The sequence below is a fragment of the Trachypithecus francoisi genome, unplaced genomic scaffold, assembly GCF_009764315.1.
Source record: "Trachypithecus francoisi isolate TF-2019V2 unplaced genomic scaffold, Tfra_2.0 Lachesis_group16, whole genome shotgun sequence".
Lineage (NCBI taxonomy): Eukaryota > Metazoa > Chordata > Mammalia > Primates > Cercopithecidae > Trachypithecus > Trachypithecus francoisi.
In genome coordinates this window covers 30292261-30308496 of record NW_022681461.1, presented here as the reverse complement: position 1 = coordinate 30308496, position 16236 = coordinate 30292261, and the positions used below count along the sequence as shown (strand labels likewise).

The window sequence follows — 16236 nt, the reverse complement described above, 5'->3', positions numbered from 1 at the left end:
TTGTATACCTGTAAAATGCTAAGAGAGTAGGTCTTAAATGTTATCACCACACACATAAAAATGGTAACTATATGAGGTGATTAATGTGTTTGCTAATTAGCTTAATTGTGGCAATCACTGTGCAAGGTATACATATATGAAATCATCACATTGTACACCTTAAATATATACAACTTTTACTTACCCATGATACCTCAATAAAGCTGGGAAAATGAAAAAGAGGGTCAAACACTTGCACCGAACTCCCAAATATATATGTGGCATTGCATTGAATCAAATCCCCACTGAGAAAGCCTAAGCATGGCAAATGCATCCAGAATGAGAACAGTTCTTGCAGAATCCTAATGTCTTTCACTTGGAAGGGGGCTTGGAGGTGTTGAATCTAACCTTTCACCTACATATTCCCACAACATACCTCTGTACATGGTAATCTAGCCTCCGAATGCTTTTGATGCCTTGAATCTGCTGCTAACAAACAGGCATGATGAAAATGGTTGCAACTGAGGAAGCAGAAGAGCCCTGGATAAACGCTCCCTTCTCTGATAAAGTAAAATGTTTTGTTTTACTCCAAATATCAACACTCTTGATTGCATGCTATTTTAAAAACACATATTTGGGGCCGGACATGGTGGCTCATGTCTGTTATATCCCAGCACTTTGGGAAGCCGAGGTGGGCGGATCACCTGAGGTCAGGAGTTCAAGACCAGCCTGGCCAACATGGTGAAACCCCATCTCTACGAAAAATACAAAACTTAGCCGGGTGGGGTGGTGGGCGCCTGTAATCCCAGCTACTTGGCAGGCTGAGGTGAAAAGAATCACTTGAACCCAGAAAGCAGAAGTTGCAGTGAGCCGAGATCCCACCACTGCACTCCAGCCAGGGCAACAGAGTGAGACTCTATCTCAAAAACAAAAACAAAACAAACACAAAACCAAACATACTTGGAGAATGAAAGACTGACCTCTATTCCTAGCAAAAAATGCACCCAGGTTGGGTCCAGCTCAACAGTGACCTAATTCCTTTTCTTATCTTTCTTCCATGCAGATTATGGTCTGTTTCCTTCCCAAGGTGCCAGTTCATCATGCAGAGTACTGGCACCCAGAAGGCTTTACCAAGCATCTTCTAAGGTACCCAAGGAAAGTGGTGGACAAAGCTGGAGGAGGTGGTACCTCACTCAGCACTGGTGAATCTGCCTCTGGCCAACTAGTTATTTATGCAACATTCAAAACATGAGAAAAAATTTGAAAAAGAAAACAAGTTTGTACATTATTTCTTTCCAATTCCTTGCAGCCAACCTTTGGGGCTAAAGGGCATTATTGACAGAGTAAAAACATCCTTACACGTTTTGCATATTGTGCCTACATGTGTGCAAAATGGCACACACACATACATGTTATGTGTGTACTCGTGTGTATGTCACCTGTGTATGCCTCTGTGTGCACAAGTGCGTGTGTGCCTCTGTGTGTATGTGCATGTGTGTGCACATGCATGTGGCTTTCACACATCCAGTTCACTCTCTGGGTAATTAATGTCATACCTGCCACTGGTTTCCTGTCTGACCAGGCACGTAAGGTCCTGGGAGGCCCCGAAGGCTGTTCTTCACAGGGGATCCCGCAACGGGATTTCCCACCTCCCCAGAAGCAGAATCAGCAGCCAAGGCCATGGAGTACTGCGGGTAGTTGTATAGATTGTTGTAGTAAGGAAACAGAGAAGGCTGGTAGAAGCTGCTGTAGTAGGTGGAGTCTGAAACCAGGTCAGGTGTGTTCTCCACGTGCCCTCTGCTGGTGACAGCAGGAATATCCTGGATGACCATACGTCCCTCTAAATTGGAAGAAAAAAGAAAGACAACATGGTATTAATATGAGTCCACGAAACTTTACCTCTATACCTTCCTACTCAAGACCTGCGGAGGAAGGCACCTGAATATGCAGAGGACAAAACCGTCTGCTGCTTCTCCTATAGCCAAAATAAGGGAGGGTTTCTAAGGTTCGTTGCACTCTGGTGGCACAACCGAAAGATTCAGCTGATTGTTTTTACTGACAGTACCAAAACCATTTTAGAGGTGATTTGAATTACATAAAGCCCGACTCACAACTTCTATCCAGAAATTCCTATCCTAATGTCAAGATACTGAAGATCAAATCTAGTTGACCTGATTGTGCATTCTTAAAACAAATTGTAGCCACATAGATATGTCAGAAGGTCAAAGCAAGTGGTCAAGAGTTTAAGTGAATTTAAGTGAACACTGATTCCTTAACTTCCTTCCACAGCTGATCATGTATCTTCAGAAATCTGGCCAAAGGTATGGACCATAGGCAAACTTCTAATGTAAGAGGTCAGTAACTATTTCAGGGTTTCTCAACTATTCAGTCACTGCTGCAGCATGCTTGTGCTGCAATAAAACTTTATTTATAAAAACAGGCAGTGGGCTGATCTGACCCAAAGACTAGTTTGCCAACCTCTGGCATAGACATTAAACAGTTTATTGTCAATTCCAATAAATGAATTCCTAAGTTACCCATCCAATGGACATTTATTAAACAATGTTCTAAGAGCCAGTCTGGGTGCCTGAAACGTCTGCCAGGCTGTCTTGCCTACAGGGAGTCTACAGTCTAGGATAGAGGATAAGAAGGGATTACAAATACCACCACCTACCATCATACAGGAAGACCCATAAACTTTCATGGGAAGTCAGAGGAAAGAGACATGGCACGTAGCCTAGTAAGCAATTCATGGACAAAACTACACCTGAGTTGCACTTAAAAAAAGAAAGACACAGGTGAAAAATGAGAAAAGGAGAGGAAGGAGAAAGGGCCAGCAAGGACAAAGGAGTGGAAGCAGGAAAGTGGGGATAGAGTTTGGAATGATGGGCAGGGCAGTCAGGCTGAGGAACTGAATGAGAAAAGGGAAGGAGGCCGGGTGCGGTGGCTCAAGCCTGTAATCCCAGTACTTTGGGAGGCCGAGACGGGCGGATCACGAGATCAGGAGATCAAGATCATCCTGGCTAACCCGGTGAAACCCCATCTCTACTAAAAAAAAATACAAAAAAAAAAAAAAAAAACTAGCCCGGCAAGATGGCGGGCACCTGTAGTCCCAGCTACTCGGGAGGCTGAGGCAGGAGAATTGCTTGAACCCGGGAGGCGGGGCTTGCAGTGAGCTGAGATCTGGCCACTGCACTCCAGCCTGGGCGACCGAGCGAGACTCCGTCTCAAAATAAATAAATAAATAAATAAAAAAGAGAGAAAAGGGAAGGAGACATCTAGTATGAAAGATGTGTTAGGGCAAGGTGAGGTGGGCCTCAGTCCAGCTCTCCTGACTCTGGGATGTAATGGGAACCACTGAGTTCTGAGCAAGGAGGTTACACCCTCAGAGCTGTGCTTGGAGGAGATTTATCTAAGGGCAATTGCTTAGGGCAAGTGAAGGAGAGAGAGATCAGAGGCAGAAAGACCTGCTAGGGAACCACCAAAGTAGTTCAGGGACAGATCTCTAAGGCCTGCAAATACAAGAGAGGAGCCTGTTCCAGGGACATGTGGGGGATGAAACGCAACAGAACTGGAGGGCTGAGGGGTTGCCAGGAATTAAGATGCAGGAAAGGCAGAGAGCAGGAGCCTGGGTGTGTAGAGCAGAGGGCGGGCAGGTGCGCAGGTAGAGGGCTGGGTGAGGGTGAGGAACATGAAACGCGTGCTTCTGGGAGAGGCTGAGACTGGAAGCCAGATCCAAGAGCCACCACTGGAGGTGCTAGCTCCATCTGGACAAGGAATGGAGGAGCTGTTATGGAATAAAGGAGAGCCAATGCCAGGAGTGTGAAAAACAGAGAATACAATGTCAGGGAGGTTAAAGCTGACATGAATCACAGAGCGAGCAGGCTGTGGTGTCAACTGCTGCTAGGACATCAAGCAAACAGTTCTGGAAAAGACCAACACACAACTAGGTCTTCAGGGCCTTGCGGTTTTAACTATGAAGAAAGGAGCAGACTCAGGCCTGCAAGACAGCAAGGAGCAACAAGCAACAAGAAATCCAAAGAGATGACTCCAGTGAATGGCCTCTCTCCTACCAGGACTACCAGGATGCAAGAAGGCACCCAGACTCTGGGCACACCACTGTGTCCTCTATGCTTAGCACGCTGCCAGACACAGTGGGTCAATATTTGCTGACAGGACTGAGGAATAATCATTTTTCAAGTAGCTTGGCATCAAAAATAATGTGAGTTAAAAGTAAAAGCTCCAGCTAGGCGTGATGGCTCACACCTGTAATCCCAGCACTTTGGGAGGCTGAGGCAGGCAGATCACGAGGTCAGGAAATCAAGACTATCCTGGCTAACATGGCGAAACCCTGTGTCTACTAAAAATACAAAAAAAGAAAAAAAAATTAGCCAGGCGTGGTGGCACACGCCTGTACTCCCAGCTACTCAGGAGGCTGAGGCAGGAGAATCTCTTGAACCCGGGACGCAGAGGCTGCAGTGAGCTGATATCAGGCCACTGCGCTCCAGCCTGGGCAAAAGAGCAAGACTCTGTCTCAAAAAAAAAAAAAAAAGTAAAAGCTCCTAGGAGTCATAAGATCTTGTCGTTTCACTTTTATTTTGTTTATTTATTTGAGACAAGGTCTCACTCTATGGCCCAGGCTGTAGTGCAGTGGCGTGATCTCGGCTCACTGCAACTTCCTCCTCCTGGGTTCAAGCGATCCTCCCGCCTCAGCCGCCTAAGTAGTTGGGAATACAGGCGCAAGACACCATGCCTGGCTGATTTTTGTATCTTTTTTTCAGTAGAGACGGGGTTTCACCATGTTGTCCAGGCTGATCTCGAACTCCTGAGCCCAAGCAATCTGAATTTTAATAAGCTCTTAGGAGATTCTTTTTTTTTTTTTTAATAGGGTCTCACTACGTTGCCCAGGCTGGTCTCAAACTCCTGAGCTCCAGCGATCGACCCACCTTGTCCTCCCAAAGTGCTAGGATTACAAGCATGAGCCACTGCACCTGGCCTTGTTTCACTTTTTAAAAAGGTTTAAGGCAGGGCGTGGTGGCTCATGCCCGTAATCCCAGTAGTCTGGGAGTCTGAGGCAGACCTGATCATTTGAGGTCAGGAGTTTGAGACCAACCTGACCAACATGGTGAAACCCCAACTCTACTAAAAAAAAATACAATAAAAAAAAATTAGCCAGGCATCAGTGTGGTGGCACGCACCTGTAGACCCAGCCACTCCGGAGGCTGAGGCAGGAGAATCACTTGAACCTGGGAGGCGGAGGTTCTAGTGAGCAGAGATCGCACCACTGCACTCCAGCCTGGGTGACAGAATGAGACTCTGTCTCAAATAAAAAAATAAAAATAAATAAATAATATAAATAAAGAGGTTTAGGCATCTTTAAGCAGGGAGAAGGGCATAACTAAAGTGCAAGCTCTGGAAGGTTTGGCTGAGATCTACAACAAAATTATTTTTGAAGCCTCACTTTAAAGTCAGCACTGGTGTCTCTTTTCTCTGAAAGGAGACCAAATCCACCTATCCTAGGCTCCTGAAAATGCACTCCCAAACCACTATTTTATTCTATTCCTTTCCTTTCTTCTCTCCTCTTTCCAGCTATTGAGATGAGACATTCCAATGTCATTATTCCACACCCCCAAGTCTGGAGAGGGCACATATCCATTTGCTCCTCCTTAACTTCCCCCTTGGGCCTTTCTCTTATTTTAAACACCAGTTTGGGCCAGACGCGGTGGCTCACACCTGTAATCCCAGCACTTTGGGAGGCTGAGGGGGGCAGCCTGAGATCTTGGCCTGAGCCGAGATCATGCCACTGCACTCCAGCCTGGGTGACAGACCAAGACTCCGTCTCAAAAACAAACAAACAAACAAACACAAACACCAGTTTGGTGGCGTACGTGGTGGTTTTCTATATCATTCTTTTGTTTTCAAGGTCATATCTCTATTGTTTATCTGATTACAAAAGCAGTATGAGCTTCCTAAATTTAATAAATTATATGAGCATCTAAGTCAGAAAAAGAATAAATGACCTATCCTACCACGCAGTCATAAGCATTAATGGCTCATTCCTACACAATCTCATAGACGTTTAGGAAGGCATTTTAGACACTTAGGCCTATCCCTGCAGTAAAAAACACTGAATACCTCCCACATAGGGCCTGTCTTTCAAAAGCAAGCTTCTTAAAAAAGAAAATAAAATACAGTAGCAGACGAATAATTAAATAGAAACCCAAGGATTCCAGCATTCTAGAATCACGGCACAGCACAAGTTTTTGAATTTCTGCAGCATAACCTTAATCTGCACCTTTCATCAGGCCTCAGTTTATCAAGCAACAAAATAATGGCAGTAATAACTCTGAAGGTAACAAGAGAATGGCTTCAATAAACTGCACAGTAAACCTCAAATAAAAAGTTATGTCAGGTCAAAGCAATAATTTGTTTTGTTACAGCTGACTGTAATTAGTTAACAACACCATCACTTTTCCCCTTACCCATATTTTATTTACTCTTTCAAGTTATATCAGGCTTTAAGAATAAATATGAGATATGTATTGGAAAAGTTGTTCCATACCAGTATTTAAATAATAAAACCATTTGAACTTTGGAAGAGGAGATGTCTACCTTTACACTGTTAAAATGTTTAACCACTTTTAAAAAGTTAGATTTGACAAAGTACTATGTTTATAAACCACCAACTTTATTTGTTAAAATTCCAAATTAAAATTCTCAGTCAGTGTTAAAAACAGCTTTATAACTCCTGGCATTTATATGAACACTACTAGTACACAGAAAGGTTGAAATTAATATCTGTCGAGCTACATGTCTCTAATCCAATGGTTTGCACCATGTGGTCCCTCAATCAGTAGCGTCAGCATTACCTGGGAACGTAAACAAATGCAAATTCTCAGGTCCCACCATAGACTGACAAAATCACACACCTTGAGAATGGCGCCCAGCAATCTGAATTTTACTAAGCTCTCCAGAGATTTTTTTTTTTTTTTCAATTTTTTTTTATACAGATGAGGTCTCACCATGTTGCCCAGGCTGGTCTCAAACTCCTGGGCTCAAGATATCCTCCTGTCTCAGCCTCCCAAAGTGCTGGGATTATAGGTGTGAGCCACTGCACCCAGCCCAGGAAATTCTGATGTGCTAAAATTGTTGAGACACACTGGTCTACTCTCGAAATTCAAAGCAACTGCTTCATACGCTATTCCTAAAAATATGAGATACCTTCATGCCGCTGACTGCATCATTGTAACAGTCCTGACAATTAAATAAAAGTATACAACAAATGAGGTCAGGCACAGTGGCTCATGGCTATAATCCCAGTACTTTGGAAGGCCAAGACGTGAGGTTCACCTGAGCCCAGGAGTTCGAGACCAGCCTGGGCAAACAAAAACCCTCTACAAAACTAAAAATTAGCTGGGCATGGTGGTGCATGCCTGTAATCCCAACTACTAAGGGAGGCTGAAGAACGAGAATCACTTCAGCCTAGGAGGCAGAGGGTGCAGTGAGCCGAGATTGCATCACTGCACTCCAGCCTGGGCAATGGGGCAAGACTCTGTCTCAAAAGGAAATAAAAAAAAAAAAAAAGAGAATTCCACTGTATTGAAAAGGTGGGCTTCTACCTCAATCACTCAGAGCTCGGATCCCAAGCTATATGTGCTGTGTGTGTATCGCTGCCAAATGGTTGTGACTTTCATGGCTTACATCCAGACTTTCTTCATTTATTCTAACCACAATAACTTAATCCATCTAGTCAAGTGCTTACTCCAGTTGACAAATATTTATTAAGCACCTACTATTTGTCAGGCATTTGGTTAGGTACAAAACATTGCAGAGTCAAAACTTAATATTCTTCAGAAGACTTCTGGGTAATCCAGAGGAGCAGGTGTTACAAAAATCATTTACTCTTGACCTGAAGTGGTATTTTTATATTTAGATCTGATTCACTCATTAGTTATCGTATAACAACTATGTTCAAAGCTTTCTTTAAATGTTGTCAAAGGCACAAAAAACATTTTAAACATTTCATTTCTTCTTAAGAATTTGCCATCTATTTGGGAAAATTAGGTGCAAACTGGGAAATCTACAAAGCAATAATCCAAGTGCCACAGTGACAGTACAGATAATGTCACCAAATGGTTCTATATAGAGAGGTGTCAGAAAAGGCCACGGTGAGTGATGAGCCAGAATGGAGGTGATTTAGAGACAGTGGGTGAACACTCAGAAAAGGAGAATAATACCAACAGAGTCATGAGGGAGGTCAACAGAGTCCCAAAGGAGAGAAAGGACAAGACGCATTCCACTCACAGTGACCAGAGGAGCCTGGCTGGAGTGCAGAGTTCGCAAGAGACAACTGCAAATGAGAATGGAAGGTTATGCTGGAGTTAATTGCTGAAGACCTTGAATGTGAACGCCAGGCCAACAAGTTCTCCTCTAGGGAATCAATGAAGGTTTTCAGAGCAAGGGAGTAGCAGAAAAATATTTAGGAATCTGATCAAAGCACAAAAGACAGACCTAAGAGAATAAGGAGGTAGGGGAATAGACTAGGCGCTTTAAATACTCCAGGCAAGAAGAAGTCACTATAAGCTTGCACAAGGAGGCTGTAATACAGGAACTTCATGAAAATCACTGGCAGGTCTCCTATTCTATGAATTCCCTCCAAACAACTAAGATACACTGTTTTGCTTGTTTGTTTGTTTGTTTGAGAGGGAGTCTCGCACTGTTGCCCGGGCTGGGGGCTGGGGTGCAGTAGCCTGATCTTGGCTCACTGCAACCTCCGCCTCCCAGGTTCAAGTGATTCTCCTGCCTCAGCCTCCAGAGTAGCTGGGATTACAGGCGCCTGCCACCTCACCCAGCTAATAAGTTACATTGTTAATATCTATCATCCAGGGACCAGGAAAGCCATCCAGGTACCCTTTTGATGCTTGTTCAACTGCTGAGTGATCATAGGATACTCTAGCTTCAGAAGGAACATCTGACTCCTTGCCCAGACTGACAGAGGATAAGCATATGAGCAGAGTATACCTACCATCTGTCCAGCCCGTGCTACAGCAAACTCCCCAGAGAGAAGTCAGCAACATTTGCTTCAACACTGGGGTGTCAGCAAAGATGACAGGCCAGCCTAAGTGTCCCTATTAATTGACGATAAACCTAAAAGTAATATTTCCAACTGATATGCCACAAAATAAACAAATTTATCATACAAAATTTAAAATATATACATATATGTATATATACATAAAATTTTCAAAAAGTAGTTTTCCACATACAATTAATAAGCTCCCCCAACCATATCCACTCCCACCTTGAGCCACAGAAAAAAAAAAAAGTCACAGTAAGAAGTGACAGCTTGGCCACGCGTGGTGGTTCACGCCTGTAATCCCAGCACTTTGGGAGGCTTGAGGTCAGGAGTTCGGGACCAGCCTGGCCAACATGGCGAAACCCCGTCTCCACTAAAAATACAAAAATTAGCCAGGCATGTTGACCCGTGCCTGTAGTACCAGCTACTCGGAAGACTGAGGCAGGAGAATCGCTTGAACCCAGGAGGCGGAGGTTGCAGTGAGCTGAGATGGCACCATTGCACTCCAGCCTGAGTGACAGAGCGAGACTCCGCTCAAAAATAAAAAGCAAACAAAAACACACAGTTGGCTCCATGAACCTGAGCTGAATGCACCAATGTTTATCAAGCTCTGAGTGTGAATTACCCCTGCCAGTCTCCATGGCTCATGCGCACCGTCACAGGGACTTTTTAAACTACACGGCCAATACGACTAAGCACAGCAACCACAGAAGTATATTGAAGGGAAACATTTTAATGAGTCTGCTGAAAATTCTTAAGCTAGATCTCACTCTATTATTTTTCTAGAATGATAACTGGCCAAAATTGCTCAATGAATAATAACAGAAAGCTAGCAGCCTTGTTTTCAAGAGAATGTGCTGTATTATTATAATGAATAACAACAGAAAGCTAGCAGCACTGTTCCCAAGAGAATGTGTTGACTTTCTTAACCAGTGGTCCCTTACAGAATTATCAACCTGTAGATCTGATACAGAAGTGGGCAGGGAAGTGCTGGGTAGAGGAGGGCATGGCCCCTGGCGAAGGCTCCACTGCCGGGGCCTGTGCCCATTGACCAGGTGAAGACAGGCACTTCTGCCTTCACACCTAAATGCTGCATTTCCCAAGACCACCCTGGACTGCCACGCCTCCATCCGTGCCTAGAAAAACCCCCGAAACCCTAGTGGGCAGACATACAGTGGCTGGGCATTGAGAGGACTAGATTGGTGGAAGAGGGCAAGCAGCTCAACGTCGAGAGCCGCATGACAGGCACTGGCAGGTCATTGACGGGCCTAGGCCATTGACCAGCAGAACAATGCTGAGTTTGGCTGGGAAGTAGAAGAGAAGAGTCAGGCTGCTCGACAGCCTGATTCCAGGGGAAATCATCTCCTTTCTGGCTCCCCCATCTGCTGAGAGCTACTTCCATTCAGTAAAACCTTACACTCACTCTCCAAGCCCATGTGTGATCTGATTCTTCTGGTACACCAAGGCAAGAACCAGGGGATACAGAAAGCCCTCTATCCTTGCAGTAAGGCAGAGGATCTAATTGAGCTGACTAATGCAAGCCACCTACAGACAGCTAAACTAAAAGGCACCCTATAACACACACCCACTGGGGCTTCAGCTGTAAACATTCACCCCTAGACACTGCCATGGGGTCGGAGCCCCACAACCTGCCCATCTGTATGCTCCCCTCGAGGCTTGAGCAGTGTGGCACTGAAGAAGCAAGCCATGCCCCCTTCACACGCTCTACAAGGGGGACAAGGGAACCTTTCCCATTTCAGATCTGCTGTTACAAAGCAAATGGAAATATGAAGTTAGATGTTTTTGTTTTTGTTTGAGACCGAGTCTCACTCTGTTGCCCAGGCTGGAGTATAGTGGTATGATCTTGGCTTACTGCAACCCCCACTTTCTGGGTTCAAGTGATTCTCCTGCCTCAGCCTTCCGAGTAGCTGGGATTACAGGTGCAAACCACCGTGCCCAGCTAATTTTTAGTACAGACAGGGTTTCACCATGTTGGCCAGGCTGGTCTCAAACTCCTGACCTTAAATGATCTGCCCGCCTCGGCCTCCCAAAATGCTGGGATTACAGGCATGAGCCCTTCACCTGGCCAGATGTTTTAAGTGCTACTATTGGTATATACTCCTAATTTGTGCAATAAGAACAAAAGATCAGAAGGACTGGATCCAACCACTCGGAAAGGCAGCAGGAACACAATAAATATATATCTGGAAAGATTACCAATAGCATTTGTCCCCCAGACCATAACAGAGCTCACTGTCTCCCCTCAGATGCATCTGCAGAGATGTTGCTTATGAGCTCAATCACTTCTTATTCTAATAGTCGTGTTCATGGCTCCACCCGTTTACCTTCTGCACATCCAGTTCTTTGATAGGGCTTCACAATCCCTCTGCTACTTTTTTTTTCCACTAACATACGCAGTGTGAAATATGATTCACTCCTTCATGAGGGATCAATACCTGCACATGATAAATACCCTTATCGATCCCGGAGTGTTATATGCTGGTCTCTGGGCCCATGGCATATTAATAGTAGTTAACCAGTAATTCATTTTAAGATGGGTGAAGGCTTGCGGCCCTCTTTGCTGGTGTCATGATTCCCAAAGTTGTTGCACTTTGAGTCCTTTGTGTTCAAATCTGGATCCACCTCCATGAAAAAACCAAACGTCACAGTTTTCAGCACGAAGTAAAAAAAGGTACCAATAGGCCGGGCGCGGTGGCTCAAGCCTGTAATCCCAGCACTTTGGGAGGCCGAGACGGGCGGATCACGAGGTCAGGAGATCGAGACCATCCTGGCTAACACAGTGAAACCCCGTATCTACTAAAAATACAAAAAACTAGCCGGGCGAGATGGCGGACGCCTGTAATCCCAGCTACTCTGGAGGCTGAGGCAGGAGAATGGCGTAAACTTGGGAGGCGGCGCTTGCAGTGAGCTGAGATCCGGCCACGGTACTCCAGCCTGGGTGACAGAGCGAGACTCCGTCTCAAAAAAAAAAAAAAAGGTACCAAATAAAATCAAATTTACCATTTACAAACAGTAAGACTACTTGTGACTCACATGAGCTCATGTAAATGATTAATTTATATACTCCAGATTTTCTCTTTGTAACCCCATACCTTGCATGGTGCTTGTGCTACTTAGCTTCTGAGTTTTAAGTTACATACCAGTCAGACAAAATTATTCACCAGTAAGTCTGAAAACTATCCATCACCAACTAAAATGTTGTGTTCAGCGCTAGGAGGGTGTAGCAAAAGCATAAGTCGTTTTCCCCATTTTTTCTTTTTTTTTAAAGTATAGGTCTTTCTCCACCCAGGCTGAAGTGCAGTGGTGTGATCATGGCTCACGGCAGCCTCCAACTGCTAGGCTCAAGTGATCCTCCTGCCTCTGCCTCTCGAGTAGCTGGGACTAAAGGTGCACGCCACCATACCTGGCTAATTTTTTTTTTCTTTTTTTAGAGACAGGGTCATGCTACGTTGCCCAGGCTGGTCTCAAATTCTGGCCTCAAGTGATCCTCCCACCTCAGTCTCCCAAAGTGCTGGGATTGCAAGTGTGAGCCACTGCACCCAGGCTCTCCTTCTGGGGGTAGGGGGGGTTAACGTATTTTTTAAAAAGACTGTATCATTCGATGATGACTGATTTCATGGAATCTGGAGGATAGCACTGGGATGCTCCTCACTGAGGGGAGAGAAGGATTCATCCCAATCTTCCAAGTACAGGTTCCGCTGATGTTGGCTCACTAGTGTCGCTCTTGTAGCACAAGACACGGAATGTGGTACAGCCTATTTCTCCTTTCTCCCAGGAAGAGATTTTTGTCTTGTTTTTTTAATGTAATTTCGTTCTGAAGGAATGTCAGCTCCTTTTTTTTTTTCTTGGTGTGAACTCTTTCCATAGCAAAGTGAATCTAAAGTTGGCTTTTAAAGATAGAAGCAGGCTTGGTTCAAAGGGGAGTGGAGCACCAATGTGGGAGGGATGGCAGGCTATGTGCATGGAATCTGGAAAGAGTGAGAGAATGAAAAGGGCGGGATGGGCAGGCTTGGTGGCTCATGCCTGTAATCCCAGCACTTCCAGAGGCTGAAGAAGGAGGATCACTGGAGGCCAAGAGTTCAAAACCAGTGTGGCCAACATGGCGAAACCCCGTCTCTACTAAAAATACAAAAATTAGCTGGGCGTGGTGGCAGGCACCTGTAATCCCAGCTACTCAGGAGACTGAGGCAGGAGAATCACTTGAACCTGAGAGGCAGAGGTTGCAGTGAGCCAAGATCACTCCACTGTACTCCAGCCTGGGGAAGAGAGTGAGTGAGACTGTCTCAGAAAAAAAAAAAAAGATGCAGGGAAGAGGGGGCATCGTTGAGCACAACCAGATCAAAGAAATCAAGCAGGGAGAAAAAAAAAAAAAAGAAATCAAGCAGGGAGAAGACAGGAAAATACAAACATGAGGCTGAGCAAACACAGGCCTTGAAGGTGAGCAGGTCTTGATTTGAAACAGGCTGCCCTGGGGCTACTGAAAAGCCCAAGGAGTCAAAGTCCATCTATTGTGTGCAGCAACTCCCAAAGTGCTGGCTGAGAAGAATGCAAATTCCTGGCCTGGAGGAGCTCAGTTGATTAACAGTGCAAAGGAGAATGTAAAGGATCCAAAAAGGTTTCCCAGAAGACACCTTTAAGCAAGAGAAGGTTCTGGATGTAAAAAGGGTAAGAAAGGAATTCCCAGTCAAGGAAAGAGAGGAGACACAATAAGAGCTTCGAGGCACAAGTAAGGTTAAGAAAAGAGCCTGCAGAGCAGGTAGAGCACAGGGTACACTGCAGGAGAATGGGGGTGCTCCTGGCACAGTGGTATGGAATTTGGGATCCCCCTTCGAACCCCCAGAGAAACTTAATTGGGCCTGAAAAGGCTGGCATGTAAGGCACAGCAGCATGCCAACGTTCGTGGCATCCCACTTCCACCTGCATGGGTTTCTGCTTCTCCCTGCCCTGATTCCTGCTCCCTGCAGCTTCCTCCTTCTTCCACACCTCTGCCTGTACCTCAGAATTCCCCCAAGTCACTGAGGAAAACTGTTAATCCTACAGTGACAGTCAGATTTGGAGGAAATGCCATTTCTCTGACCCACCAAGGCAATGGCTCATGGCCATGAAAGCCTGTCTCACAGCCAAGACAAGAGATTTCTCTCTTTAGGCCAATTCAGAATGTCCTACCATTGGCAAGATACCAGAGACAGTTTGGGACTCTATCAACACCTCCCAGCAGATTGGAGGAGCAGGTTGTGCCACAAACAGGCCAATGGGAAAGCTTGAGTTTGGGGGTGGAGGAGAAGAAACAGATGATTCCCAAACACCGTTCCTCTCCATCAAGGGCTACATTCTAAAAGAGGTCTTACGGAGCATCCCTAATGGAACCTTTTAAATATTTCATACACTGAGGATGTTTTAAATTAGGAACTTGTTTGGCTGACTGTGTACATGTATTTAGATCTCCACAGAAAAGATCTGCTCTGAACTGTAATCAAACAACTTAAAACGGAGAAGCTTAATTTATCAGGGTCTTTCTCTCTAGAGCATGAAGGGAGCTCGACAGAAAAGTAGCGAAAATACATGTTTAAGTTTGTTCATGGTCAGCTCCATGTAGATTTAGGATTCAGATCCTGCTCTGATAACTTTCTTTTACTAGTAAGATCATAGATGTTTTGTCTTTGTCCCTGCAGTCCCAGAAAGTGATGTGAAGGAGTGGACCTTTACATAAATGTAAACAGTTAAGAAACCGAATTATACCTCACCATATTGTTTCACATAGCTTCAGTTCAACTCAAGATTATACCTAGGTTCAATTCATTATCGCCAATTTTCAATCAGGCATTTGTCTTGTAAATTTTTCCACTGTCATGAACAGTAACTTATCCAATTGTACAGGACTGCAGAGCCCCCTCCCTACCAAGAATGTTTCAGAACCTGCCTCTAAATCATAAGTTTTCAAACTTGGCTGCACAGGAGGAGGAGGTCGGAGGGGGGGTGTCTATAGAATTCCCCATGATCAGGCCACACCCCAGCCCACTTTGCATGACAGCCTCCCGCAATGGGACCCAAGCCCCAAAATTGTTCAGCACTCCCAGGGTGACCCCCTTACATACACACACACATAGAGCAAGTTGAGAACTGCTTTAAACCCATTCAGGCTTGGTGCTTTGACGTCAAGAAATCACACCCTTATATCTTATCGCAGCAGCTGTCAAAATGTGGTTGGAGGTCCTGGTCTACAACTTCCTTCTGAGGGCCCAAGAGGTCAAAAGTATTTTTGCAATAACATAAGGATGTAATCTGCCTTTTTCGCTGTGGTGACGGGCACTGATGATGCAGGGGCAAGGGTGGGGAAGACCACTGGTTCTTAGAACGCGGCAAGCTACCCAAAGTATACTTTTTTTCTTTTCTTTTCTTTTCTTTTTTGAGACGGAGTTTTCATCGCCCAGACTGGAGTGCAATGACGCAATCTCGGCTCACCGCAACCTCTGCCTCCCGGGTTCAAGCAATTCTCCTGCCTCAGCCTCCTGAATAGCTGGGATTATAGGCATGCGCCACCATGCCCGGGTAATTTTGTAATTTTAGTAGAGACAGGGATTCACTATGTTGGCCAGGCTGGTCTCGAACTCCTGACCTCAGGTGATCCGCCCACCTCGGCCTCCCATAGAGCTGGGATTTACAGGCGTGAGCCACCACACCTGGCCCAAGCTACCCAAGTAGCTTGCGTATTCCTCATTGCTATGAAGGAAAACATTAAAACTTTTAAAAAATGTTATGTCAATTTTGCTAAAGATGCCCTTGATGAAGCAGAAATAGTAACTTGATCAAATCTGTACCTCAAGAGTACACGTCTTTTTAAAAACGGTGTGACTCAATGGGAAGGACTCATACAGCCTTTCTGCACACCAAAGGAAACAGGGCATTTGTACAACTGTTGAAGAGCTACACTCACTGCTTTTTCTTAAAGGAACCCCACATCCTTGGAAGAATGACTGATGACAAACTACACTTGCTGAAACTCGGATATTTGGCGGCATTCTCTTGAAAACGAACTAAGTGAGTCTGTCACTTCAAGGAAAACAACTGACAGTATTTATTGCCGAAATTTGAGTTTTCAAGTAAAAATTATAATTTTAGAAAATTTATAGCCCCCTACTATGTCACTGACAGCTTCCAAA

At 45.0% G+C, this 16236-nt stretch overlaps 1 protein-coding gene across 2 annotated transcripts in view; it reads right to left on the bottom strand.

Annotated features, from left to right (window-relative positions):
• Positions 1 to 16236, bottom strand: part of DMRT1 (doublesex and mab-3 related transcription factor 1) — a 131113-nt gene that overhangs the window by 75123 nt on the left and 39754 nt on the right. For both annotated transcript variants that reach the window (XM_033237189.1, XM_033237190.1), the window contains exon 3: positions 1536 to 1819. In XM_033237189.1, coding sequence (XP_033093080.1) covers positions 1536 to 1819 — 284 coding nt within the window. The remainder of the gene's footprint in view (positions 1 to 1535; positions 1820 to 16236) is intronic.